This window comes from Dromaius novaehollandiae, chromosome 2, assembly GCF_036370855.1.
Source record: "Dromaius novaehollandiae isolate bDroNov1 chromosome 2, bDroNov1.hap1, whole genome shotgun sequence".
In the NCBI taxonomy this organism is placed as follows: Eukaryota; Metazoa; Chordata; class Aves; order Casuariiformes; family Dromaiidae; genus Dromaius; species Dromaius novaehollandiae.
In genome coordinates this window covers 76,343,750-76,371,583 of record NC_088099.1, presented here as the reverse complement: position 1 = coordinate 76,371,583, position 27,834 = coordinate 76,343,750, and the positions used below count along the sequence as shown (strand labels likewise).

Genomic DNA, 27,834 nt, shown 5'->3' with positions numbered 1-27,834 from the left:
CTCCAGAGCAATTCATTAATCTCCTATTTTAAATTTCTTAATTGTTTCTCTTCTCCCCCACCCTTTTTTCTTCAGTGCTCAGCATCTGTTTGATTGCTACTGTAACCCCCTCTTTAGCACTCAAATGATAGCTGTCTGTACTTCATCAAGGGTGTTTTATAAGTCAGGCTGTAGCCCGTTTACAACTTGATTCTAATAATAAATATGTGGTTGGGGTAATGATTTAAATCAGGATGAAATACAAGCAGTTTCAGTGTTCTGATGCTGTCTCACCCACATTGTTAGCAAACTGGTGGGCAAGACACTCTTTGATTACTTCCTCTTGTTTTTGAAGGTTTCTTAAGATACCTGTATAATATTTTGAAAAGCTGTTTGTTTGAAAATCTGATTGTTCTATAGGACCTTTGTGAATTAGGAAAAAAGCAAAAGTGTTTTTATTATGTCATAGAAAGTAATTTAGTACTTGTGACTTGGGCATTCTATTCATTTCTGCATTAATGCATTTCAGATGCATTCTGTGCATTTGAAATCTGTCTTTTTAGACTTGTGTCAAGCTGGTTAGATGGAGGATATTGTAAGTGGGGCCTGGTATGAGTAACTTACACTCTGTATTCTTAGCAAAGGAGAGACTATACTTCAGTAGTGCTGCCAGAAAGCATCTGGGAGCAGAGGGGCTTGTGTAATCCACAGAAGCTGGGACTATGTCAGTCATATCTGCTTAAAGCCATTCCTGGGATGTGGAACTTCAGTGCTCAAAAATATTTCCAACAGTATAACATCACCATGAGTTTAGGCTCTCATCTCATCAACTTCGTGCCTGTATGCCATCTGAGAAGCCGTATGTAATTCTGAGATGCTAGTAAGCTATAGGAACAAAGTCTAAATTATGTTCAACAGAACCAAAATCTCATTTTATATGTAAATATTGAAACAAAGAGTCTTGGATAATCAATGATATATTTCACGTGACATATTAAGTGTCTTTTTAATCATCATATAGTTGCTGAATAGTTATGTTTAATTTCAGTTGTTATGGGTAACATTTAGAATATGATTAACTAAGTGTAATTCCATCAGGATTCCTGAACTATCAAGATTCCTGAATAGTCTGATGTGTCATCTGCTACCTGAAACAAAATGTAATTGACCTTTGCTTGGTATGATCAGCTGAACAGATGTGGATTCAAAGGGATTATTTGTGTCTGTAGATAAGGTGATAATGTAAATTTGAATAGCAAATTAAAATACAGAGTTCAGTTTGCTAAAACAGAAGTTGAAATTATGTATTCCATACACTTTTTGCTCTTTTATTACTTTTTTATACTTATTTTCTAGGTGTGAAAGCTGGCTTAAAACGGACATACTCCGCTATCACTCAGGATCACCTAGAAGTGAGCAACATGCCACAGTGGAAACCCTTGCTATATGCCATAGCATTTCTTCACACAACTGTTCAGGTTTCAAATTATGTGTCTTACTCTTCTGTCATAAAGCCATGTTTCATTTATTAACACACAGAGTTAGTAAATAAAAGCTATGTTTCATGTAAAGCCTGCATTGGGCAAAATTGGAACAGATAAAATATGAACGAATAAATTACTGCACCTGTTTTCTTGTGTTGATCTTGTTCCTCCAACAGGGGTGGTATTTCAGAGGAAAAGAGAATAGTCAGCTAATGATCAGTTAGGGTACTCTTCTGTTAAAGTCTTTCAGTATGGCAGTGTGATCTGTCCTTCAGTTAATTGGATTGTACTATATTTTAAATCATGAAAGGATGTTAAGAAAATTTACAGCTTAGTTGGGAAAACCCTATTCTTAAAACTGCTACTTTCACAATGAAGAAGGGTAAGAGGCTGCATATAAATCTTCATGCACTGAAATCTGTAGGAGGAAATTAAGGTAGAAGATGATTTTGGGGCTTGCCTTTCAAGAGTTCCATTAAAGAAAGTGCTTTATGGATTAACCACGACTTTTCATCATTCTCTTGATAGATTTTGCTGTATCCTTAGTTTATATTTGGTGCCTACTTAATTTAACTCTGTGATTTCTATGTCCCAATACATTGTGGACCAAATGGCAGCCTGTGGTATGCTTGTGTTTGGCCCAGCACTTTTTTCCTGGTGAAAATTAAGAATGTTAATAGCAGACACTGCCCTAAAATCCACATACTGCTTGCTGCATCTGTAAATAGTTCAGTAAGAAGCAGCTTTTGCTACTTGCACCCACACCATATAAGGACATTAGAGACATGAATGTACACAAGTCCATAGGAGGGCCACAAACTGTGATCACGGCTGATGAGTGTGGACATCCTTTCCTATCATAGTGCCTTCATTTTTGAAATTCAGAAACTGCGATTCTAGATACACAGACAGTGCATTTAGAAAAGAGGGTTTTTTCCAATTAACTACTAAATAATTAATCATGAGTTTGACTTTGTTCATGTTAAGTGAGGAACCATTTTTTTTAAAGTTGGTGGAACACAGCCCAACTGCACTAGTGTTTTTAGCGTATTTCATGCATTCTTCTGCACTTGATATTTTTTTCACAATTATTACTAGTGCTTCACCTTTAAATCTATCTATGTTACAGGAAAGACGAAAGTTTGGCCCGTTGGGCTGGAATATTCCTTATGAATTTAATCAAGCAGACTTTGCAGCCAGCATGCAATTTGTTCAGAATCATTTGGATGACATGGACATTAAGCGTGGAGTGAACTGGAGCTGTGTTCGCTACATGCTTGGAGAAGTACAGTATGGTGGCCGTGTAACTGATGACCTTGACAAAGCACTACTGAATACATTTGCAAGAGTGTGGTTTGGAGAGCATATGTTTAGTGAGAAATTTTGCTTCTACAGTGGTTATGTTATTCCAAAAGGAAAAACAGTTGAAGACTATCTCCAGTACATAGAACAGTTGCCAATGGTTGATACGCCTGAGGTAAAAATATTGCAAAGTATTAAAGGGAGTTTTTGTCCAAGAAATCATTTTGATCAGGTATATTTTCAGAGCCATGCACGTATGGGATTGAGCAGATATGAGAACTGAGAAATACTGAAAATAAAAAAGCCATATGGTCTCCTTTTGAAAGTTATAACTAGCAGATTATTCCATTTTGAGGACAGGAACAGAGCTGGATGCTGCCATGAACTGATAGAGTGGGGTGCTGGGCATCTCATGGCTGCCACCACTTTTACATGATGCAGTCCATGTATACTGCAGCAATCATATTAATTGGAGGATTGCAACTTCCTGCTCCCTCTAGTACAACCACACTTGATGAAATTAGTTAAAACTGAAACAGAAATGAATGCTCTGCGTTTCAGTTTCATTGCTACTAAGTTGATACCTTTGGGGGTAAGTTCTACTGAAATTAAGTAGGAATAAATAGAAAAACCTGATTTTCTATTGCTGATAACATCTGCTGTTTAAGATGGTAAGAAGACTCCGTGCTCATAAATCAAACTTGTAAGGTTTTGAATCTCTGAAGGTAGTAGAAGCAGAATGCAAGGGTATGCATGCTGGCAAATGTGCATCTTTCCTGAGTGAGGGTAAATGCAGGCCTGGTAGTGCACCACTGGGATCCATTTGAGCCCAACTCATGAAGAGGTTTCTATCTGTGTATGACCCATGGCTTTTTATCAGATTTCAGGTGCTGCTTTCATGGATCTACTTTTCCAAGCACTTTGGAACCTATCTCATAGTGCTGTAATGTATTTTCTAAGTATTTTGATGCCAGAAGAAAATCTATACGTATGGTTTGATGTAGGGGAGTTTTACCTTTGACTTTTATGTAAATAGGATCAAGCCCTAAGAATGCAAAGATCTTCAAATTCTCACAGGTTAGGTAGAAAGTAACAACTTTGTTCTGCCATTCTAAAATCTCTCAGAATTGCTCTTGGAAACCCCCGACCTTTTAAGCTTCCAGTCTTTTTTGTTCTGCAAAGGATATTGTGCTAGTCAAAACAGTGTGTCTTTGTTTCCTCCCCTTTCCATTTTTGGTTAAGAAAGACAGACTGAATAAGTCTGATTGCTGTATCAGTGTTCCTTTCATGAAATTTCAACTTCCGATCAGAATAAACACTGACTGTTAAAGAGGGCTATTGAACTCAGCAATCCCTTTGAAAATGGTTTTGATTTCAGAGGTGTATAGAGCTTTAGCATTTGGTTTTGAGGATTCCTCAGGCTAAAAGAAATGTAAAAGACGGAATCCATCATCCCTTTTTTAATCAAAATTCACAGAGAAGTTGAAGCATAAGGAATGAGAAATTGGGCTCCTTGATTAATTTACAGGGCAGCTGGGGCACTGGTGCACCCATTGCTTTACTACCCTGCTTTGTTTGTTCTTATTCCTTCATATATCACTTGCATAAGCACATAGGACCTGAGTTGTTTCCAATGTACCTGTCTTCATCAATGTTACTCCAGTTATGAAATTAGTCCTTGGTCTAGTGTTATAATTTACATTCACAGTAGCAAATATTTTTCTTGTTTCTAACTTGGATTACAGCATTGCCACCAAATCTACTAGAGAAAAAACAAGCAAACAAACAAAAATACCATGACTCTGCAAAAGCAGTAAATAGCGTATCTTCAAATGCTTATTTCATTCTGTGATGATTGAATATGAGTGTAATAAGGTGCATTGATACTTTCACTTTTTACAGCTCTAAATATTCAGGTTGAGTTAACTGTACACATGCTATCTGTAAGACGTGTATTAAATCCTACTTGGAATCTAATTCCTTGTGAATTATCATCACCCTTTCTCTCACAGACAGAATTAAATCTGTAATGTGTTGTGTTGTTATCAGGGTCAGATCCATAGATAGTGTAAATCAGTGCAGCTTTTCCAGCTTTGAAGCAGGTGTCTTTGAGTTTTTAGATTTGCAATCATAACAGAGTTACAGGTGACCTTTTTCGTTCTTTCCTCAGAGTTTGTAAATATTGGCTATTAGAACTATCTTCTTAGCATATACCAATTCTAATGTAGGATGTGAAAACAGAAAACATGAGAAACAGAAGATAGCTTGGCTTAGGAGTTCAGTTCTGGGGCAAGCCCTCTTCATTGTTGGATCAGTGGTTCAAAGGTCATTAGAGATAATTAATAGTTATTATTTAGTGAGGGCTGGTGAAATAAGTCACAGTCCAGTTCCTCCTGGAGAGGAGTTGCCATTGACCTGATAGTTATAGACTTACTGATATTTCAGCAAGAGATTTCTGAAATAGCTATTATCATTCAAACAAAGGGCAGCTTTACTGTAATACCGTGCAAGTTGTATCTTAAGTAAAATAATTGCATTTCAGAGGAAGGGAAGGGAAGGAGGGAGAGACTTAAACTGAAAACAGCTAAAACAAAATATACCAAATGTGTCTCCTGTCATAAAATCTCTAGGTACTTTGTATACGGACAGCACTAGTTTTATTCGTTGTGCTCCATGCCTTAGAAGCCTGAGAGATTGCGTAAAACAAAACCTATTAGAAATGGCAGTTGGTCTGATTGTTAGGGGTATCTATGTGGGCTGGTGCAAATAGTACTAGATCTATAAACAGAAAAAGCTGGTGGTGAGGGGTCAGTGTCCTCATTCAACATGTCTCAGACAAACTGTAGTCTGATTGAGTGGAACAGAATCTGTGTACTCTGATACCACTCCACAGTATGGACCAAAGCCTGGTAAGTGAAGATAATCAGAAGAGCACTTCAAAAATACACTCCTCTGAATGAAAATGCTGATGTAGATGCAGCCTACGTTAATGTTTTTGTATAACTTGAGCTTGGTACTTGGCCAGTGAAATGGGTGTACTTCCACTGACCTATTCACATCTGTTATTTCATAAACTGAGGGTTTTCTTCTCATGTATTTTCATGGGTTCTTTCACTGATTTATTTTTAGGAGGAAAACTGCATTTTTTTTCTAATTTTTTCCTTTCTACTTTAAGGTATTTGGACTTCACCCTAATGCAGATATAACTTACCAAACTAACATGGCTAACAAGACATTAAGTACAATAGTGAGCATCCAGCCCAAAGACGGCAGCACTGGAGGAGGGGAAACCCGAGAAGCAATGGTGCAGCATCTTGCTGAGGAGATGCTGGAGAAGTTACCTCCAGATTACATCCCACATGAGGTATATGCTGCTATAGAGATACAAATGTTTTATGTAGATAAACAGGAATGTTTTATTGTGCTTTATTTAATATAAGTGGTGTGTGTTTTAAAAAGCTCTTAAAATGATGCATAGTGTTTCAGAAATCTGTTTTGGTTTGTCATCTAAAATATCCTACATCAGAAATACATATTGCAAAAGCAATAGTCTGCTTAATGAGTCACCTCACTTCAGGAGGACATCAGTGCTTCTTTTTGAAGGATCAGTGATCTTATAACAGGTGCAGATTTTTTGGAATTTGAGCTGTAACTGATATATTTGCTGGTCTTTTCTTGCATTTTCAATTAACAGTGTCATTACATGGAAAAATCCAGAAAAAAGTGCTCTTTTTATAAGTGTGGATCTGGCGTCTTGCCATATGTTTCATGAACAGTAGTTGTTGAAAATATCTCATAGTATTTCCACACTTTCATTATTTACAACTTTTTTTGTGTTGATAATGCTTTTTTTCTTGTTTGCAGTCCATGCTTCTTGAGTGTCAGTATTACAGTTTGTCATGTTGTACTTCATTTTCTTCTCTGGCCAACTTAGAATGTCCACTTAGGATGTGACCAGTAATCTTGGGGCCTTGGCAATACTTCGTGAATTCTGGTATATTATTCATCTTAGTTTTAATATGTCTTGTATAAATAGCCTCTTCTATACAGTCAAAAGTCATCTCAAAACAACTCTTTTCAGTTCTCTCTTGGAAAGCCACTTTACAATTTGCAACTTTTCTTTTATGAGATTTCCTAAAGAGCCTTCTCCATGTTGTTATTTTTCCATCCATTCCTGCCTGTATCTCTCTCTTAGCCATCCGCCTATTGACTTGCTCCCAGTGAGAGCATATTAATCATTTGTTTGTAGAACTTGGTTTGGGATGCAGTCAGTTTTCTACTTTTCCCATTATTATTAAATTATAATAAATATTATTTTAAATAGTACATAAAATAATAAACAGTAATAGAATAATAATAATTTTAATAAAGTTCCTGTTTTTCTACACCTTGGATTGTTCTCAGTCCTTTTCCCTTATCCTCCCTATCAGAGTAAAGCTTTCTTATTGCCCTGTACAAAACTAATTTCTTCTAGTTTTATTGAGTTCCTTAGATAAATTTTTCAGCTTACAATAGTGATTAAATACTGAACGCCTGGATGGCATATATGGTTTTGCCACATTTGTAGTATGGGTATTGAGCTAATTTTTTCAAGAAATTTGCTAAATCCTCCAAAAGACTGTTTATTAATTCCTTTGTTAAATTCTTTATTGACAACTTTTTTCTTCCTAAAGAATTACTAATACTTAGAAAACATCAATAGTATTGGACCTTATATTGTGACCGGAGGATATTTTTGTCCTCTGTTTTTACCCTTTGGGTGTTTGTGCAGTGCCTTTTAGTCTGTGTAAAGATGCACACATATTTGTTTAATCCTAATTTAACTCCTCAATTATTTGAACAAATTACTCGTTTTCTCTGGCATTTCTTCTGGATAATCTTGGTTTCATTCACTCTCATTCACTGAGGTTATCTGTAAAAAACACATGTGGAATAGGCCTCCCCTTTTCAGTCACTTCCTTGAATGTCTTAGCTTTACAAACAACCAGGTATGGATCCAGGGACTGTAGTAAACAGCAGAGGTCTGGTGGGTTTCTTTTGAAAGTTCCAGCCTGCACTCTAAACGTGTGTCTATTTTTCTATTATATTTGGGTATAATACATACTTTTCCATGTGACTGTAAAAAAGCCACCACCAATTATTTTCATCGCTGCTTCGCTCTCATCACCCAGCTGTATGGCAAGCTATCTTATCGCTTCTCGTGATCTGCCAATCATACATGGCAGTTTTTTATTTTCTCAAAACAATCATGTATATGGTGATGTTCACAATTGGATGGTTCTTTGCTCCTGTGCGACGTCTCTGACATCTTCCCTGCACTGCAGGAAATCTCTTTTGCTTCAGTTTGCTTGACAGCTCTTCTCTAATGATTCCAGTAAGGAGATTCACATTTTGCAGGACAAACCAGTATTAAGTATTAGTACTTTAGCATCAGCTTTCTTCCCATTCACATTTCTTCTAACAGGTACAGTCATTCTGTTGCATGAACTTTTCCCCAGTGTATTTCTTGTAAATGAATTCTGAACTCAGGATATAAGTTTGTTTCATTGCCTTATCAATAACTGCAGATACTACTTCTTCCCGGTTTACAGTTAGACAGTTTTCTCAGACTGTCTACATCTTGATCAGTGATCTGCGCTTCTCTTTGATGAATCATACCACTCCATTTACATTCAGTTTCTTCTTGTATCACGGTAGTCATGCCTTTGCTCTGAGTGTCTAAAGAACATTATCTGCTTATTTTCTAACCGCTTTGGCAGTAATGTGTTCCTCTGTACATCTCTCTGGTTGTGTCAGCTGCTTCAGATTGTAGTTCTGCAGTGTTACGAGATTTGGCATTATTTCCAGCAGTTCATTCATCTGATTCTTCAATGTCATTTTCTTCATTTTGCCCAGTGGATTTACCTTTTCTCTCATTCTCTGGATCTTAGAACTAATTTGGATCTTTAACAGTGCTGCTTTTGGCAGAGGGGAATTCTCATTCTCTCCACTCAGTGCCCAGTTCTGCCTCTTTGCTAGATTTTTTTGTAGTGCCAAGAGTGTGGCTATCTCTTTACACAATAAGCAAAAAATCTGTATCAGATATGCTTCTCATCTAAGTTGAAGCTGTATTATTCTGCAACCTACTAGAAAGGGTGGAGAGAACGGGAGTAAGCTGGAAAGAAACTGGGTTTGGTAATGGAGTTTGCATAAACTGACAAAAAGAGAATTTCTAAAATACTAAAAGAAAAAAAAGATTGTGTTGACTGAGGTATGACTAGGAATTTCATTTGTCAGAGCAGAACAGAAGAAACAGATTTCAGACGTTCTCTGAGGGAAAAAGCAACAGAATTTAGCAGCAGACTGAATATAATAAGCGAAAGAGCGAAGTGAAATTAAGTTTGAAGCATAAGGAGTGAATAGGATTAAATAATTGCTTTTGTGATGTCTAAAAAAGGGGAATGAGATGGGTTCTGTTGCTTGTCAATTTAAGTCAACATTTGGACATTCAGGACATTATTACTTACTAGGTTGGTTTAACAACCGTGAAACAAATAAGTCTAATCTACTAAATTGTAAGAGTCTGACAGAATGTGGTGAAAAGAGTTTTCTGCATGACTCACTGCAAAAGAAGAGTAAAAAGGGAAATCTTCAGTAGTCCTGGCAGTGCAGCTTGGGGGTGCTTTTAAACAGAATATTGTCCTCCAGTAAGCACACTACATGGTAGTCTTTGGAAATTCAGTTATAGAGATACTATCCGGGGAGAAAAGGAACAAGAAATTCAATTGAAAGTAATAAGAAAGCAAATGGTCTTTAGGGAAAATGGCAGGCACCTCTGTTAACTTTGTCCACCTCTTGTAGCTCCCTTTAGAAAGTGTGGAGTGAATTCGATCAGAGTGAAAGCCCCAACAGACTAGGTAAGGGAAGATGGTGCTGAAACAAATTGTCTGATGACATTCAGAGCTCTGGACTGTACTTTCAAACACTGTGAAGCCAGAGAAAACCCAGACATAGAAGCCTTGATTTCTCCTTTATTAGTCTTTGGCAATGACTTTGAAACCAGCAACTTTCAGAACGTGGCAGCCATTTTACTCCATCATATATGCTAATTTTTTTAACATGTTCTTGTAACCCTTCCTCTAACCAGTCAAATAACTGACCTAATGTCTATCCAAAGGACTCTAAACGAAAGCCCTTTACATGCTTTATCAGGCCTCAGTCTGACACAGGTGATACAAAAGCAAAACAGACCCTCCTCCTGACCTAAAACTATCCTCAGTTTTCTCATTTCACAGGCAGAGGCAGCATGAGAGGTCTGCTCTTCATAAGCCCTTTTGCTTTTGGGTCTTGCCACAGGTAACAGAGAGATCAACAGTAAAATGATTAGGTTGAGCCAATCCGTGTGAATGAGGATAGATGCAAGGATAAATGTCAGCCTGTCACCCACATAGGTTTATAATGAAAAACAGTTTCCTTGAAGCTTTAAAATCAGCTTGCTACAGAATAGACATGGAAAGATTCCAAAGATACTGTACTCTATTGGAGGTTGGCTTTTAACCTTAGCAGAAATGTGTGTGGGTTTTTTTTGCTTTTGTTTTTTTTTGCTACAGTAGTTTTGTAGTATAGATTTCCTCTAATTCTCCATTAAGCCTGCGACTCCATTAGCGAGTATTTTAAGGAGTCCATCTGAGGACCGCAGGCCTGCATTAGATGTGTTTTGGGAGAATTTACTTTGGTGTAATTCTAGTCTGGGTTTGTGGATAGAACAGCCATTAGTGGCTGGAGTACATTAAGCACCCTGAAGCATACCATTTGGGTCAGTTTCATTTGAAAAGAATCTGGTTTGTATGCCTTGAGTCAGGAGATTTGCTTCAAAAACACATTCCTGGTCTGAACTGAAACACTAATGTAGATGATTTCTAAGGTGTCATTAGTTTGCTTACCAACCTTGTCAGATATGGTGCTCATCCAGTGCTAGAGCTTCAGGTGTTTCTAATTGAAATGATAGGCAACTGTTCATGTACCTTGCAGTTTGAAAGGGGAAGTGATTCAGTTCCTTGAATGACTATAGTAACTTGATCACTGATCAGTGTCCTATACAGCATGCAGTGGTAAAGGTGGTAGTGACCTGAGGACAGATAGCTAAGAAATGTGCATTGAGGAATCTCACACAGTAGAAGTAGGCACTGCAAAATCATGCAGACAAAGCTATTAAGGTCATGGTTTTATTTTCTTCTTTCTTAAATCATCTAATTTTATGTTAGCTGACAACCGTTTGCATAATGAGAAGGAGGTGCTATATGTGCGCTTTATGGAATTAATATTTTAATCTCAGGAATGCTATTTTTGTTAGTGAGTTCTGTCTTTGAGTTTCATTTCTGTCAGTCAGGATCCATCTCTTTATATCATAATAAATACAGATCTGGAAATCCGATTGCCTGATAAGAATTCTAATAAAAACAATCAAAACAATCAGTCATACCTCGGAGATGATATTTAAAACTAATCTTAACAAGACATCCAAGAGAGGCACTATTTTATATCCAGTACATCTCACTGCAGATCAGGATTGATTTGTATACAACGAGATAAGATGTGTCATTTTTTGCAGTCTTCATATGCTTGATGCTCCAGGCTGACCGCCATGAATTCATCTAGGATGGATTAACAAATTCCTACATTGTGGCTTCATTCCATAATTTATACGTACATGAAAACAAGTCATAAGAATTCATAAAATCTGAGAATTCAGTAGTTAAGCAAACTGTGCAATTATCAGTACAGTAATATTTTAGATTTTTTTATTTCATCTTCCCTTTGTAGACTCATAAACAGCAACATTTTGGAAAATAGTGGTTTCAACAAAAGTGTCAGTACGACGTTTCCTGAAAAGGGAGAAGTTCTTAGTCTAAGTTATACAAAAAAGGAACAAATACTTTGCAGACTAGAAAAAAATTGTATTTTTTATTTAAAGGACAAAATATATGGGCTGTATTCTGTTTCATTCCCTTATTATTAATGCCACACACTAGACTTCTCCTTTTCAGTATTCTGGGAAAACATGCATGGGAAAAGAGACAAAAAAAACCCAAAGTTTTTCTTGTGGCTATTTTGGCAAAGAAAGGATTATCATTTCCTCTGAAATTTTCAGAAATCAGAGGCTTTCCCTGGATCTTGTATGAACAAAAAATTAGCATACTTCATCATGTAAGTTATCCAAAATGAATTTGTTTTCTCACCTCTAACCTTGTGCTAGCTGATTTTAGTAGTTTTTTCTTTTAAAGGAAGAAATACATTAATTCACCCTGTAAAATGAACTGTCAGACTGCAAAACATTAGCATAATTGGCTGGCACCTATTTCTTGGACATTGTCTGACAAATTTATGTGTCCTTGTGATTAAAATATAATGAGTAAGCTTGCTAATAGCTGTCTCCCAAGAAGAACAGCATATGAAATTTTTAAAAAAAGTATTTTTCTGGGCTTGAAGTTGAAACCTGAAAAATGTAAATTGTCAAAGCATTCACTCATTTATGCTAACAAGTATAACTACTCAACTGCTACACTTGTAATCATCTTGTAGAAACCTGCTCTTCAATAAAATACTTTTCAGTAATGTTTATTCTGCATATATCTGGAAAAACAAAAGCAAATCGAATGGATTTCTAGTCCTGATGAAATAGCACTGATTTTACTAGATCTTGTGGCTACTGTTAGGCTGCACTGGAATTCTAATGATATTCTGCTATTTGAAAGTAATTTAAAGACTTTCTAACCCTGTTACTTCATCATCTTTTGGAAGTGACAACTCAAAATAAGCTCTTATTTGAGCCAACTAATCCAATGGGTCTTTTTGGATAAATTCATGACCACATAGGTATGTAGATTTAATACTTTATTTTCCTGTTTGAGATCTCATTTTGGTTCCAGAGTCCCTTTGCAGAATTTCTCCTGCAGAGGAGATGTGAAGACGATACATGAGGTTGAGTGGCAGAGAGTACAGTGTGAAGGCATTTGGCTTCCTCAAAGCTGAAATGTAGCGGGGAAAAACACTTGAAAATCTTACAGTCAAGAATTCTGTCAAAAACAGTATACTTCATGAGGCACCATGAGTTCTGCAGGTGCCACTGAATCCTCTCCTGTGCACTGTGTGTACAGTGCAGTTTGATATGCATGAAGCATACTGTATATGCATCATATGTTAAAGTGAGACAGGGGAGGATTTTGCTACTGTTGCTGCCGCATGTGCAACTAGGCAGGTGTGTAACATAGGCAACTAAGTTGCATTTTGAAAATTTTCTCTGCAGTGTGTGTGAAGCTGTTACCCTTAAAAGTTAAAAACACCAAAAGCTTTTATCGGCAAAATGGTGCATATAGTTGTCCAATAGAATTCTGTGGCATTTGCATTATTCCTGGCAATCTTGCCTCTCTACTAATGCATCCATAAGCACCTTGTTTCATAAGTGAGCCACATGCTACTGGAAGTAGCAGTTCTACATATCCTAGTCTTTATAGATCCTTCTGCTTGTTAAGTCAAACTCCATTTGTAGTGTTATTTCAACTCAGTAGGGCAAGAGGAGGTCAGGAAATTCACCTAGCACAGTTTAGAAGTCTAAAGAAGTTACCATCAAATGTGCTTTTGTGTAGCATGTGATCTTTTTTTTTTTAAAGATCTAAGACCTTGTGGGGTAACAAGGACAGAAGCAACTGCTGTGTCTCTTCCAAAAGAGGGAATTTTTCTTTCTTAGCATGATGGAGCAGCTCCCTTTGGTAAGCTGATGAGTCACAATGTGCTAAATCTTACAGTTGGCACAGGACTTTTATTGGCCATCTGTTACATAAAAGTTTATTTTCTCAGGAATTATTGGGAAACAATTGAAAAAACAACTTTTTGCTTTCAGAAAATTACTACATGGTAAAATGAGATAAATTTTATAATAGTTATTATAATAGCTATTCTTGTTTAGGTGAAAGCCCAGCTGTGGAAGATGGGAGATATTCAACCGATGAATATATTTCTGCGTCAAGAAATTGACCACATGCAACGTGTTATATCAAGAGTTCGAGCTACACTGATCAATCTCAAACTGGCTATAGATGGTAAGTTACAGTATGAAGTATGATACTAATTAAGATGCAATATTTTTTGCAAAAGGCAATAATATATTACTGAATAAATATTTTCCTTCCCTCCCTCCCTGTCTTCCTCTTGCTCCTTCCATCCTCCTTCTTCTCTTTCTCTCCCCATTTTTTTCTATCATATTGCCACTTACTCTAGCTCTTAAAGCTTCCTGATGGCATCTCTAAAGACACTCCACTTTTATTTATTCCATATGTATGTGCTCCAGTATTGCAGTTCAGTATGTCCAGCAGCACTGCTACACTTCTGTTAGTCTCTCTAGGATTTTGCAGAGCTAAGAGGAGATGAATTGCTTGGTTAGTTCCACAGGTCACATGCCACAGTCATATACCAAATTAAATTGAGACATAATGATATAGAACAAGGGGGGAAGTGTTGCTACTAGGCAACTGAGAGACAGAGTATTCAGAAGGCCAGGTGGTAAAGACTCTAATTTCAGATGAGTTTTGCAAGGTTTATGAAACTGGTTGTACCAAATAGGATGGCTCTGAATGGAATCTCAAGTCAGTAGGGGAGGCAGTCAAAAGACAATGAGAGGGATATGCTTTTAGCCATCATGGGAGGTAGGCAGCAGCACGCTGTCTCTTGGAGGCAGAAGTGTTTGGCTGAAAGTAAGCAATGGTGAATGCAGTTAATATAAATTCACTGTACAGGAGGTCAGAGGCAGGTGGGAAATTTGATCAGAAATGGAGTGAGCGAAAAGAAGGGATGATGATGTTACCATCTGCTTTTCTATTTTTACTTCCCATTTTGCTCATCTGTAAGAGCTGAAATAGCCATGAAGAAGAATATAATGTTGTTCAGCCAAGCTTCTTCTTAAGTTGAAAGAAGATTTGGCAATAAATGAAAATGTAGCAGGAAGTGTTCAGTTCCATGGGTTAAGATATCACCCAAGTCTGCTGTTCTCCAGATTAAGAGAGGTACGAAACATCTGACAGATGCAAGCTATACCCTGTAGGGAGAAGGTAAGAGTGCCTCAAAAGCAGTTCCATCTGATACGGGTAACGGCAGTACTGTGATCTCTCTTACTGCTCTTTTCCAGTTTCTTGACAGTAAGTCAAGTCTGAAGGAAGATTTTTTTAATTTGTATTTTTGTTACATAAGAATCAAAAGGGATTTTCCTATCATTTGTATGATTCCCGGAAGCAACAATGCACACTTCAGAAATACCATGCCTATAATCTGCATCTAGGAAAGAGGTTTATAAATGTACCCAAGGCTAATTAGACCCTGTATCCTGTAATAACCTATGCAAAGACCAAGCTAAAAGAAGCAATTGTCCTCTCTTTCAGAATCAAGCTGAAAGTTCGCTTGTGTATGTGCATAGAGTTCCTCTGCAAGTTAACTGAAATAATTCTTTCTGTGTGAAAAAGAATTAGTCTTTCCTTGATCATGACAAATATGTTTAAAGTCTCAAAATGTACAATTGTCTGCACAGGGTGAATGAATAACGTAATTTATTTGCACTTAGTTCCACAGTGGGCATAGTCCTGTACCAGATGTTTAATCAAGTTAATGCTGTAACTTTTGTATAATCTTCTTAAACATTATAATTTTCTAAGGGACAGGCAAGTTAAGGGACAAGCACAGTGAAAAATCACTCTGAAAACAAAATTGGATGTGTAGTTAACAATAGTGATTAATGGCTCCTGGCAGATTCATGATATATCAAGTGTATGTGGTAATGCTTTAAGTAGGGGGTGGAAAGAAAGTTTAGGCACTCTGTCTTGGCTCAACAAGGGGGAAAACCCCAAGCTGTCTTATGGTTGATTCTCCCGCAAAGCTTTCTAAGTGAGTCAGGTAGAATCTCAAGTCAGTTGATGTGCTCATTTTTCTTTACAGTAAGATAAACTGATCTGCCTGCTCAAACAGGTCTTGGGAATTTGGACATCTGCCCTGATGATGCATCTGGCTCTGGCTTCATGAGCCCATTAAGGCCTGAGCAGCTGCTTATAGCATATCAAACTTTCAAACAAATATTATATTTAAGAATATAGGGTATCTTAATGTTGTGTCATGTACCTTTGTGAAAGGAGGTCTAAATATTTGATTCTGTAGGTTGGATATGAGTAGATGGACTTCGTCATTTTTGCTTATTGCTTGCTGAGTATGTTTGAAACTAATTTGATGCCCTCCTCAGTGAGAGCCCGTGTGCAGCTGAACAGGAGTGATGCTGAGGGAATTAGCAGAGGTAGTTTTGTTCCTCTGTCCAGAGGGCAGATTAAGCAGTGCTCAGCTTTGGGAAAGGTTGAGGATGCTCAGGATGTCTCCAATGTATTTATTGGCAAGCACGTCCCACAAGCCTGCATCTCCACCAATAGATTTTGCTGTCCAGATGGATACTTTTTTGGATCAAATTGTAATAATTAGACTGTAGTTTTGCTTTATATGTTATGTCTCAACTATTAGTTCTCTGTTATGTCACAACTATTAGTTCTGTTTTAATTACTTACCAATTGCCTAGAATTTATTTCACAGTTGGAGTAATACAGAGCTTCACATAAATCAGGTAGCAGCAATGATGACTGTCTTCTGAAGTGACCTAAGTAGAGGCTTTATTCCAAATGGAACAATCAGTTTAGAGACAAGGAAGGAGCTGTGTTCTGATCTTTTCATTTGGGAGTAGTAAGACATGGGGCCTGAAGCAGAACTTTGGATCCTAATGGGATATAAACAGCAAGTCTTGGATCCATGCTAGATTGTGACCATATTCTCTGTAAAAACAGCAATACCAGCTGTAGAGTTCCTGTAGATGTACCTTACCTTGCTCCAGTGGAAGGGTAGATGTTTCTAGCACCAGAGTACTAATACTATAGCCGTTTGCTGTGGAATAGGCACTTCAGATTACCTCTCCCACTAATGAAGATATTGTCTTTAGATGCAATAAAATGTAATGGCCCTTCCAATCATTCCTAGTCCCTGTTAGAGTTTGTCTGAGTAGAGTGGAACCAAGTATGACCTGTCTGTGAGATAGAGGAGTCTCTTAATTCCTCCATGCACTGAAACAGGTGTGTTAAGTGTTTAGAGGGCACCCAAATGTGCCCTCTGTCAGTGAACAGAGTGAGAAGACAGATTTTTGTGGGAGTTCTCCTTAGTCCCCCTTGAGCAGCTTCCATGAATCTCAGTAGTGGAGCATGCTGGTGGCCGTGGAAGTTGATATTGAACCTTTGGCAATGGAAATACACACAGCTTTTAATATGGATTTATTTTATGCTTTTTTCAACCTATGCTTTTTTAAACCTACTTAGTATTCTGTTTAAGGGCCTGTCATGTAAATATATGGGAAAGAAACAAATGCTTTACTCATTTATTTATGAGTATGTCCTATATTCTACTTTTGTCATAACACTACATCCACTTGGCATTTGTTTCTGGTAACTTACAATTTTGTGTTTTCAAACTAAACTTTTGGAACTGCCTCCTTCGAGACAAATTAAAGCCATGCAGGAAACCTTAGATTTATTACACTTTCATGTTATATATGTGTCACATGATCATAGAACTCCCACTGTTACTTATACAGTCCTTACAGAGTTAGGAGAAAGAAGTCCTTTTCCTGTTAATATATTTCCTGAGAATACAGCAATCCCACTGAAAGCTTTTACATGACCTGTAATATGATAAGATTTGTTTCCACAGCTTGCTGGCCCACAGTTTTTGTTCCTTACAAGACACATTGTACAAATACCTATGGCAGACATAGAACCAACATAGAAGGCAAAAGGAATGAAATCAATAGAAATGGTAACTTCAGAAGTCACCATGGTATTCATTATGGAAAAACTCTACCAGACTTAAGCAAACTTTCCACTGCAACTACAATTTAGCACCTATAATGTTACAAGGCTAGCATATTTTCATGCATATAATGTACATGGTATATAACTCACACACCAGTATTTGAAAAAGTTCACAAATAACTACATCTACACAGATAATTACATCCTACACTAAAAGCGAAGGGAATCAGAGCTTTTGGTAAAAAGGTGAGGAACAAGGATATTATTAAGGGGAGAGAGGACTTTGCTGTTTGCCCTCTTTTTTTACCCAAACAGGCATATACCGTGTGCCTCTCCCATAAATAATGCATGGGTTATACTCATGGAAACTCATGAATATTAGTATACTAGCATGTTTCAAGCATATGTTTATGCCAGCTTGAAAAGTGTGAGATAATGTAAATGAGACTATTGAGAGAGAAGGTATTGGAGAATAAAGTCATGCATTTTCATGTGTGTTTCTAATATCTTTGGAACATTGTAATTCAGACAAATCTAGAAGTCCCATAGTATTAATAACCAGATCTTCAGGAATACTGGTGCATTTCACTAGTGTCCCTGTATCTCACTCATGGATTTGGCATATTATTAAAAACTTATTAATCACTTGCTTTGAGCTCATTACCATGTTTATACTGCATTTCTAGCCAGTGTGTTGGCTTTAGGTGTTTCCTTATGGTTATTCGTAAGAGAATACGTTGAAACTCAGAACTTCATGCAGACGTGAAGTGGCATGTATTTCTGTGTGCATAACAGCTATCACTTAGAATTCGTAGGTCATCTGCACAAACTTATGTTCAGCCTCTGAAAGAATAAGATAAAGATTCCTTATTTTTTTTTACTCAGAATACTATGATCTTGGCAGTAGAATTTACATCTTGTTCCTGCAAGTGAATTCACATCATTGTATGTATTACCTTGCAAGGGGGAATATAACTGAACTTCAGAAGAGCCTGAAGAACTAGGCACTAATTTACTCTATTCTGTGTGGGGAGAAACTGAAGCTCAGCAAACTAGTCTTGCCAAAGCACACATGAAAGAGTTTCCCAGAAATGGGGAGAGTATTGACTTCTTCAAATTGTCTGCAAAACTGAGGACACTAAAACTGCTAAGTTCTGCCCAGAATAATAATGATTTGATTCTGCTAAGACTAATAAAATTTTAGTTTGGCCTACTGATTATGGTCATAGACTTTTAGACTGAAAGATCTTGGGCTTTTCCCTTACTGATTCTTACAGGGTGTCTGTGGAAGGCCTGTAGGGATCATCTGTGTATTCCACTTTAGGGTGAATACTTCATTTGAAGATGATTAAATACACTCAGTGAAGGTATTAGTGGAACGTAACAATGAGGAATTCAGCTGAGGAATGGAGGAGATGAGTCTAGTGTGTCTTATGGCGTACTTACTCTTGGCTCAACAATTCTAATCCATAATTTACCTACCATTCTGATAAGGATGCTAGGATGCCTCCTGTTATCTTTTATGAAGTATAACATTATTTCTGGACTTCTTAATAAATGTTACTTACGTTTGCCATGATGCTGTCTAGGAAAACTGCTTAGATGCACACTATACAAATTTAGGACAAACTACAGAAAACAGTTTGTCTGTCCATTGAATTACTCTAGCTTCGGGTAGTGATTTGTATTGCTTTTTGCTTTTGGGGTGCATGTGCATGGATTTTCATTTTCAAATTATTGCTTTAAAAATGTTATTTTCAGTCCTTATGGTGGGCGTAGGCAAGTGCATTTGGTACTAGAGCTGGTAAGTTTTCAGAACAGTTTGCAAGGCTAGACTGTATGTGGTTTCTTTGAAATTGCCTTCTTACTGGCTGGAGGAATAAGCTGTTGCAGCAAATGTCAGATTTATGTGCTTTTGTATGTAAAAAAAATCACATGCAGCTCAGGTTGCTCAATTCATTTTCTCTCTCCTGACTTGAATAGTTAATTCAGAGGATTCTCCAAGAATCTTCAGAGAAGAAAGGTGGGGAAGAAACAGAAAACAGAACAGGAGTACAGGTTAGGTGCAGCTGAAGAGACTACCACAGTCTACAAATTAAAAATAGGGAGTGTTGTGAATTGTAGAGCTCTGTTGCCTGATTTGCTCTTCCTGTTCTGGAGACCAGGGAGAAAAGAAGGTCCTAAATTGTTGAGGATCTGGCCATTAAAACAGCAAGGTGGATTAAATGGGTTTCTGAGAGTTTCCCAGGAGCATCTCCAAATGCTGAAGTGCTCAAGTACTGCAAGTGAAGATAAAAGGAAATACACCAAAAGCTGGCTGAAGCAGATAAGTTGATTTCTTTCAGCACAGCAGTGGTGTTCACTGAGCTAAAAGGAACAAACTGAAAAGTGCAAAGAAAAGATTAAGGTTTAGGTATGGGAAACACATATATTGGGTTTTATACATAGTAAGAGATAAAAACAATGTCTTGTACCTTTGGATGCAGTGATTAATGCTTTCTTTGGGGAAAGCACATACAAGCTAGCCATTGGCATAAGGCAGAGAGGGAGGAAAGCTTATGAAGTGACATGCAAGTTGGGCTTGTCTGGTCAACATTTCCAACAAAGAAGAGTGAGTTGCAGCTAGGTGGTAGAGGCAACGAGTGACAGGACCATGTAGAATGGTCTGATGATGCCCTGTTGCTTGGAAGGTAAACTTGAGTGGGGATTAAAGACTGGAAAGATCAGCTTGCTCTGGTTGTAACTGTGACAGTCAAAATGGATTGATGCTTTCACTTAGATCCATCCTCCATGTATGATTAAGGCTGGCTATGCAGAGGACAATATTCTGCCCGGACTCATTATCTGGGAAACCTTGTCTTCAAGGGATGGTCTCCAATTCCACTATAATTATGTCAGCTCTTGACTAACTGCACTTGATGGAGAAATTAGCTTCTTCTCATCTCATTTATATCCTATATAATTATTCTGGTTTTTCTTGATTCACACCTGTGCCCGTGGGTAGTGAATCAGACTGTGACATGGTTTTTTTTCTGTTTAAGAATGTTCCTTCATTTCTAACTTGATCTGCTCATCTAGATGTGATATTTTTGTTTTCTAACTCACGTGCAGGCTTTCCCAAATGTAAACTTCAAAATGTAGATCCAAATTCAGATTTTACAAATTTCACAATCTTCAGATCCCAATCAAGGTAGGTGTGATAGTGAAAAGGGGCTACTGCATGAAATAATACAAATTCTGATGCAGTCCATACAAAGCTTTACATCTATTGAATGAGTAACCCTAAAAACAGACCAACAGACAGTTTAAACTTACTGATACATGGTTTTGACATAATTACTTTAATTAGCAATAAAAACTAGTTATTGTAATTATCCTAAAACCACTAGTTAAAAATTAGTAGCTTTATTAGCCTTATTATCTACACAGCAATCGGATAGATTTACCTGTGGTTTGGAAGCAAGAGAGCAAAAATTCAGGGCAATGAAAAGTGGAATTATAATTTTAAAGCTGTATATACTGTGCAAGCAGTATGGTTACAGTACGCATTATTTTGGAAGCAACAAAATGCCCCAAAGTGTTTAACTGAACTAACTTTTTATCTGTTATTTCATATGGGCTTTATTCCATTTTGGAAAAGGAATACTGCAAAGTAAGTCCCCAGATAACCAAGTTATAAACAGCTGGCCTGTCTGATTCATTTAGCATTCAAGCCTGTCATGTTAAGTTCGTAGGACATTCAGTCTCTTGATATGGTAACCAATGCTTTGATTTTCTCAGAAGTTAAATGTGAGAAATGCATGGTGTTGCACTATTCATTCAACATACCAAATGTATTTTTCAAAAGCATTTATCACCTTTCTCCAGAATGATACCATTATTTGTCTCATGTGATAATAGTTTAATTTCTGACCATGTTTTTATTTTTGTCAAAGTATTTTAGCTGCAGAAATGCATCTCAACACCCCCAGATGTCATTTAGTGTGCTGTAGTACTGAAATTCAGCACTATATCCTTATTGCCAGAGCTGATGCCCACTCACTAGGAATATTTATGCAGCTATGTGGCCAAGGCCAGAAATGTGAACATACCTCATCCTCAAGAACAGTCTGGCTTAGGAACCTCAACAACTCCTCTGAGTCATCACGGGCAGACATCCTGAGAGGTTGTGTTACGCCAATAGAGGGGCGTCTGGGATTCTTTCAGATTCTGGGATTAGTCGCGCTGAACTTGAGAGATCATTTGTCAAGTATAAGAAGATAAGAGGTAGCAAAGCTAAAAGTATAGGAAAGCTAGAAATGTAACAGAACTGAGAAAAAAAAATATCAGAGCTGTACGGTTAAACCACAGATGCACAATGCATAGTATGATGACTGTTCTTGCCCTTTCCTTGTCCTTATTGAGCCACCCCTCCAGTATAGTTTTCCCTGAATTGTTCTCACCACACTCAAGCGGTACCAGGATGATTCATGTTCTTTCTCCCTGGCAGTTGGCATCAGGGGTGTCCCCACTGATGGGTGGGTTGTCAGGTCCGTAGGATAGCTGACAGGGGTCTGAGTCCACACAAAGCTATGTGGCTTACTGTCTTTTCTATCCAATCAAAAAATGCCATATCAAGGTTACACAACAGCTGTATGGCCTTGGTCAATAACAGTACTCATATCAACAGATAACCAGTGTTCAAGAGGTGCATATAAATGAGAGCAGGTCATTATCAACTAGGAGAAAATGAAACCTATTTGCCATTGAGATAGGGTGGAAAGTACCAGATTTGCAGATGCTGTTGTACAAGTGTTTAGGGTAGCCACCACATTCTTCTAAATTAAAAGCTGATGTTTGATTTCTGGGTATTCTTCTCCTTCCCCCAACTTGGGGACCAGCCAACCACAATGGAAGGAAGAGATCTGAAATACTTATTGCAGGCCACGTTTCCATACAGGTATGTTTGGATGGGCCATGGCAGCTCTTGTTTACAGTCACACAGACCACTACTCTTTCCTTTACATGTACTGTGGTGGGAGCCACCATTTGCTATCACATATTGTCTTTGTGGCAAGTACAGCAGTTGTGTGTACAGTGATGCACTGGACATTTGTATTAGATGAACATTTAATCAGAATGGGGACTATCAGACCAGTTTCCTTAAATTAAAACATCTTAGCTGGAATATAGAAGATATCATAGGGCATGGGCAATGTGCCTCTCTGTACTATTGACAAACTGGTAAGATGTGAGAACTTCTGGCTCATAGAATGGTGAGTGTCACAGAAAAAATCGCTGGCTTGGAAGAAGTAAATGCCAATATTTAAATGGAGACAATAGCGCTACACATGGAATATGTGCGTATGCACTGCCAAGAGCAAAATTCTTGCCTCTAGCTTTATTCTACATACTAGTTTCCTACTGGGAGATCTAGGTAATGGAAATGTACAAAGTTCTTGTTAATAACAGTGAATTTCATTAATGTATTCTCTATCAGGACATGCTTAGGCTATAGATGAGTTGCACAATGTATTTTATCGTTGATCACGTATGGGGGAACCATTAAAACATATAAAAATGTTTTAAATGATTAATCACATTTGAAATACAGTGTCAATATAGTGCATATAGATAGGGTGTGAGGGAGAAGGAGTTGTTTTCAAAAATAACTTTATTTCTGATCAAAATAACAGAAGAAATGTCTTTTATCTTGTTACGCCTAGCTTTGAATCAAGTCTTACATGTTTGTACAAATTAATTGTAAACTGATAAGACTTCAGTTCAACAGGTGTGCAATTAAGGCACAACAAAAGAGGGTTTATTAGATTCAGAATGTCATTTGGAAGTTTTAATTGCCTTTGCAAGCTTTGGAAAAGTTCATTATGAATGTTTTACTTATCTTCCAGGAACCATAATTATGTCAGAAGAATTGCAAGATGCTTTAGATAATATGTATGATGCTCAAATTCCAAAACTATGGTTCAGGATTTCGTGGGAGTCTGCTACTTTAGGATTTTGGTTTACTGAGCTTATTGAAAGGAACCAACAGTTCAGCAGTTGGTTGCTGGATGGCCGACCAAATCAGTTCTGGATGACAGGATTCTTTAATCCACAGGTAAGACTGCCAGATTGATCTTTATGCATTCGAAGTCCTACATTATAGCTAAATGACACCTTGCAGGAATTTCAAGCTAACTCAACCATGATTATACTAAGTGTAATCTAAATACAATTTTTAGCATAAATCCAGGATACATGTACTTCAAAACCTACAAAGAGATATTTACTAGACCAGAATACTATTACAGAAATAGTGGAATGCATCTTCTAGTTATGATTATGGTATGGAAGTGGGTTGAATACATATTTGCACATTTCAACTTTTTTCTCCTTTTTTCCCCTCCTCCATTACAATGATCTGTTTTTCACGCATTTGTGAAAACTCCTTTGAGTAAAAAAAAAGTATGAAAACTTTGACATAGGAAGAAGGGATTTGGACTTACCTCTCAATCTTTGTAAATAAGTTCCTTGAAATGAAAGGTTCATTATTTATTCCACCCCAGAATTGTGCCAGACCTGATTTGCAGGGAGATATAAAAAAACGCAGTCTCTAGGCTGCACCATCTAAAATAAAAGGTTGGCACAAAATGAAACACAAAAAATGGAACAGCTGAAAACAGAGTTGAAAGAAGTATGCATACCTAGATGATGCATAGTTGCTGTGTACAGCTGTTCACATTCTTTAAAGGTTTTTATGATTCACAGAAGTTTATGGGAAGGCTGAATTGTGGAAGTGAGTCATTTTGAGAGTATCCAGCCAACAGGTTTCTCCAGAGCCTTAGCAGAGAGCTATTTTATAGACGTATTTAAGTATTTAATTAAGTATTTAATCTCAATACTTGTTAGCAATGCAAATGTTAGCTGAAACAGCTGGCTAGGAGAGAAAAGGCAACAGTGACAAATACTCTCTAGCACTACTGGTGGGCAATATTCATCTATTCTGTCCGAATCAGTTGTCTACTCATACAACTTTGTAGTGTGGAAGTGTGTTCACAGAATCCCTGGATAATGGTTTACCAAGCAAAAGTAGTAGTTTTAGTAAAATGATTATGCTTCCATACTTGATTTGTTAACAACACATTCATTGTGGCAGTATTCTTAAGAAACTGTTGCAATGATCAGGCTAGACACAACCCTAGTAGACTTTTGGTTTTGTTGGTGTTTGCTTTTGCAGTACAAATTAGGAAGAGCTGACAGTTTTCGGCCATTTTAGTTGGCTTTGCTTGTGCTTTGGGGTTGTGTCAGTTCTGAAATTCAGCCAGCCCAGATTGGGTGTCTTACATTTTTTTTGATCCATACATCTGGATTCTTCAAAAAAGCTGCCAAATGATTAAAGTAAAATGTCCCCAAACAAGTTGTGATTTAATAAACCATAGTAAGTGAGAAAGCGTTCAGAAATGTGGAAATTAGGCACTTCATAACACACAGTTCTAAAGCCCCTAAATACGTAACATGCAGAGAAGAATCCCAGAATGACACATATTTACACGATTAAACATTCGTTTGGGCTGACAGTCACAAACTTAAGAATCAGAAGGTTATGGTTATAGTCTCCATTTTCAGTGGCCCTGGCTGTGGGAGTGGCTCATTGTACAAGAAATTAATCTGAACAAAGACAAATTTTCTATTTTCTACTTTTGGTTAATAATCGTATTGATAAGCATTTAAAATCAATGTTTCATACATTAAGAAAACTGATTTTCATCTACTCAAGCAAGCTGAGGGAGATGAAGTGTTACTTTTCCTGGTCTAATGGCTTGTTTATAATAGCTGAGAAATTGTCAGAAAAGTACTCATTTGTGAGACAAAAATGCAGCTCCTAAGTAATTTGTAATTTGCCTACTTGCATAGATCTCACTCTGCTTTATAGTCAATGGATAAATGCCAAGAATAGCACAAGACAAGGAAGTAGATTTATAGCATTGGGAGAAAGAGGCACTCCAGCAATAAAAAAAATATATAGGGCCTAACTCTGCCTTCTCTTGGACTGGTTCTACACTGGGATAAATTCAGTGATTTCACAGAAGTTAATCTTTATTTATAGTGGTACAAATAAGAGCAGGCTTAGGCTTATATGTAAAGGAAACCTGATTCCCACTGTCCCAAGATAGCGGGGGTGAGCAAACCAAGAACTGCTTTGAATTTTCCCTCCTGCAAGTTAATCTGATGTTAGTGTATTTTGTTCTCAAAAAGTCAAAACTATTCATACGTCACTTCTACCTTCCAGGTTTCCTATTGTGGCAATACTGTTTTATTATTTCCTTTTTTGCATCTCTGCATTTACTTGCTGTCACTTGTCCTACATGTAGATTTGAAGCCCTGTGAGGCAGAGCTTTCTGATTTGTTTCAGGTAGTGCTTAGCATAATGGACCTCCAACCTATTACTAAGACCCTTAGATGCCACAGCAATGCAAATACTGGTAAGAATATGAAGTGCAATGCCTGCATTCCTCAGTGTCCACTTAATTCCATAGTAATGCTGCAATATTTTGCTCACTGTAAAAAATGCAAAATAAGTGACAAACAAGAAGCCTTTAAGAAAGGTGAAGAAGAGAATGTGGTTGTGGAAGCAATAGACTAGACTTATTTGCACATTTCTTGTCCTTGCTTCCATGGATGTCTGATTCTTCCTCACAGGATTTAGTGGTATTTTTAATGGGTTATTAGAGGCAAAGGAACAAAGCTTTAGGCTAGCTCAGCAGCCTGCAGTGAGCAGGCCAGAGAGAGAATGGGGGAAAGGGAGGTAAGTGAAGAAGAAATTATTTTCCTAGATTTTGAAATCTCTAAATAAATAAATGAATAAATAAACAAAGGTAAAGACTACCGGAAATTGAAGCAAATGTCATGGCAAGTGGTCAGTTATGTCCTCCACAGCAGAGGTCTGGAGAGAACCAGACTCTCACCCCCATAGCAGCACCTCAAGCCACTTGATTTTTTTTCTGCTATTTATTGTGCTATTCACCTTCTCTGGGATACCCAGCTCTGCCTCCAGCTCACAGCTGTAATCTTTAAACACTGTCTAGGATTCATTTTAATGAACAGATGAGCTTTACAAGTCCCACTGCAGAGAGTGAATAGGTCCTGCCACCTCTGTAGTAATAGTCTGCTGTCTAAATCTTGTTCCTGAAGACAGTGCACAGCTTTGAGCTTACTTTGATTCCAGTGTTTGCACAACACCTTTGAACTGATTCCCTTCATACAGTCATTGCTCTGTCCTGTCCTGTTCAGGCTTTTCTTTTCTTTAATATTTTAGTTTATCTGGGGTCTCATAACACTCTGGGGCCTCGTAACACTCTGGGGCCTTCTGGCAGCGAATGCTTTTTGTATTTTAAACTATTGGTATGTTTGTACAAATTAAAATTCCACAAATTAACCACATGGATTCTCTTTCATTTAATGGCATTTCTGATAGAAGAACTTGGCCTTTAATTCTATCTCGCTTAGCTAGAGTTCTCAACTACTTCAAATACAGTTATAATTATCTTTGCTATCACAAAACCTCTTTAAAATACTTGTCCTGGTGTCTCTGGGATATTAGCAAGAAGCAACCAATGTCAATTAACTGAACCATTTAAGCACCCGTACATCATCTCATGTTCTTATAATTTGAAGGATATATAGTAGAAATATTTAGCACCTGCAATCAATCCCAGCAGGCAGAAGCTTACCCCTGCATTCAGTTAAACCAAGGTGCTGATGTTTCAGCATGTGACTTTTTTCCCTCTATTTGGCACTGAACTGTACGCAGCTCAGCACTGCCTCCCGTGCTGTGAATACTGAAGAGAAATAAAAAAGCCTGTTCATTTCACAGGTTCCAATATTCAACTTTAAATTCCCTCATTTCTCCTGATTGATTACTGCCAAGGTACACTACTGGATCTCTAATCTCCTCCTTTGTGTTTTCCCCAAGTAGGAAAGTGTGTATTCTCTGTCGCCAGATACTCTTATTCTCTGTTCTGAAATCTGTCCTGAGACTTTTTCCTTTCTGGTTCTCCTTCCCAGTAAGTCCATCCTGCACATGCATCTTCAAATTTTGTGTTTTATTCATTCATCTCATGGCTAAGCAAACAGGCGTAAGGCAAAATAGAGTGTACATCCACAGCACATCCAGTGGAACTGCAAAGTCTATCCTCCTGTCTCTTATGACTAAAGTACTTCTCATATACTAT

The 27,834-nt window shown here is 37.5% G+C and overlaps 1 protein-coding gene across 1 annotated transcript in view; it reads left to right on the top strand.

Annotated features, from left to right (window-relative positions):
- The window catches only part of LOC112989257 (dynein axonemal heavy chain 5-like), a 164,038-nt gene that overhangs the window by 131,817 nt on the left and 4,387 nt on the right, over positions 1 to 27,834 (top strand). Inside the window, exons 71-75 of the mRNA XM_064506773.1 lie at positions 1,336 to 1,457; positions 2,593 to 2,940; positions 5,941 to 6,129; positions 13,711 to 13,843; positions 23,512 to 23,720. Coding sequence (XP_064362843.1) covers positions 1,336 to 1,457; positions 2,593 to 2,940; positions 5,941 to 6,129; positions 13,711 to 13,843; positions 23,512 to 23,720 — 1,001 coding nt within the window. The remainder of the gene's footprint in view (positions 1 to 1,335; positions 1,458 to 2,592; positions 2,941 to 5,940; positions 6,130 to 13,710; positions 13,844 to 23,511; positions 23,721 to 27,834) is intronic.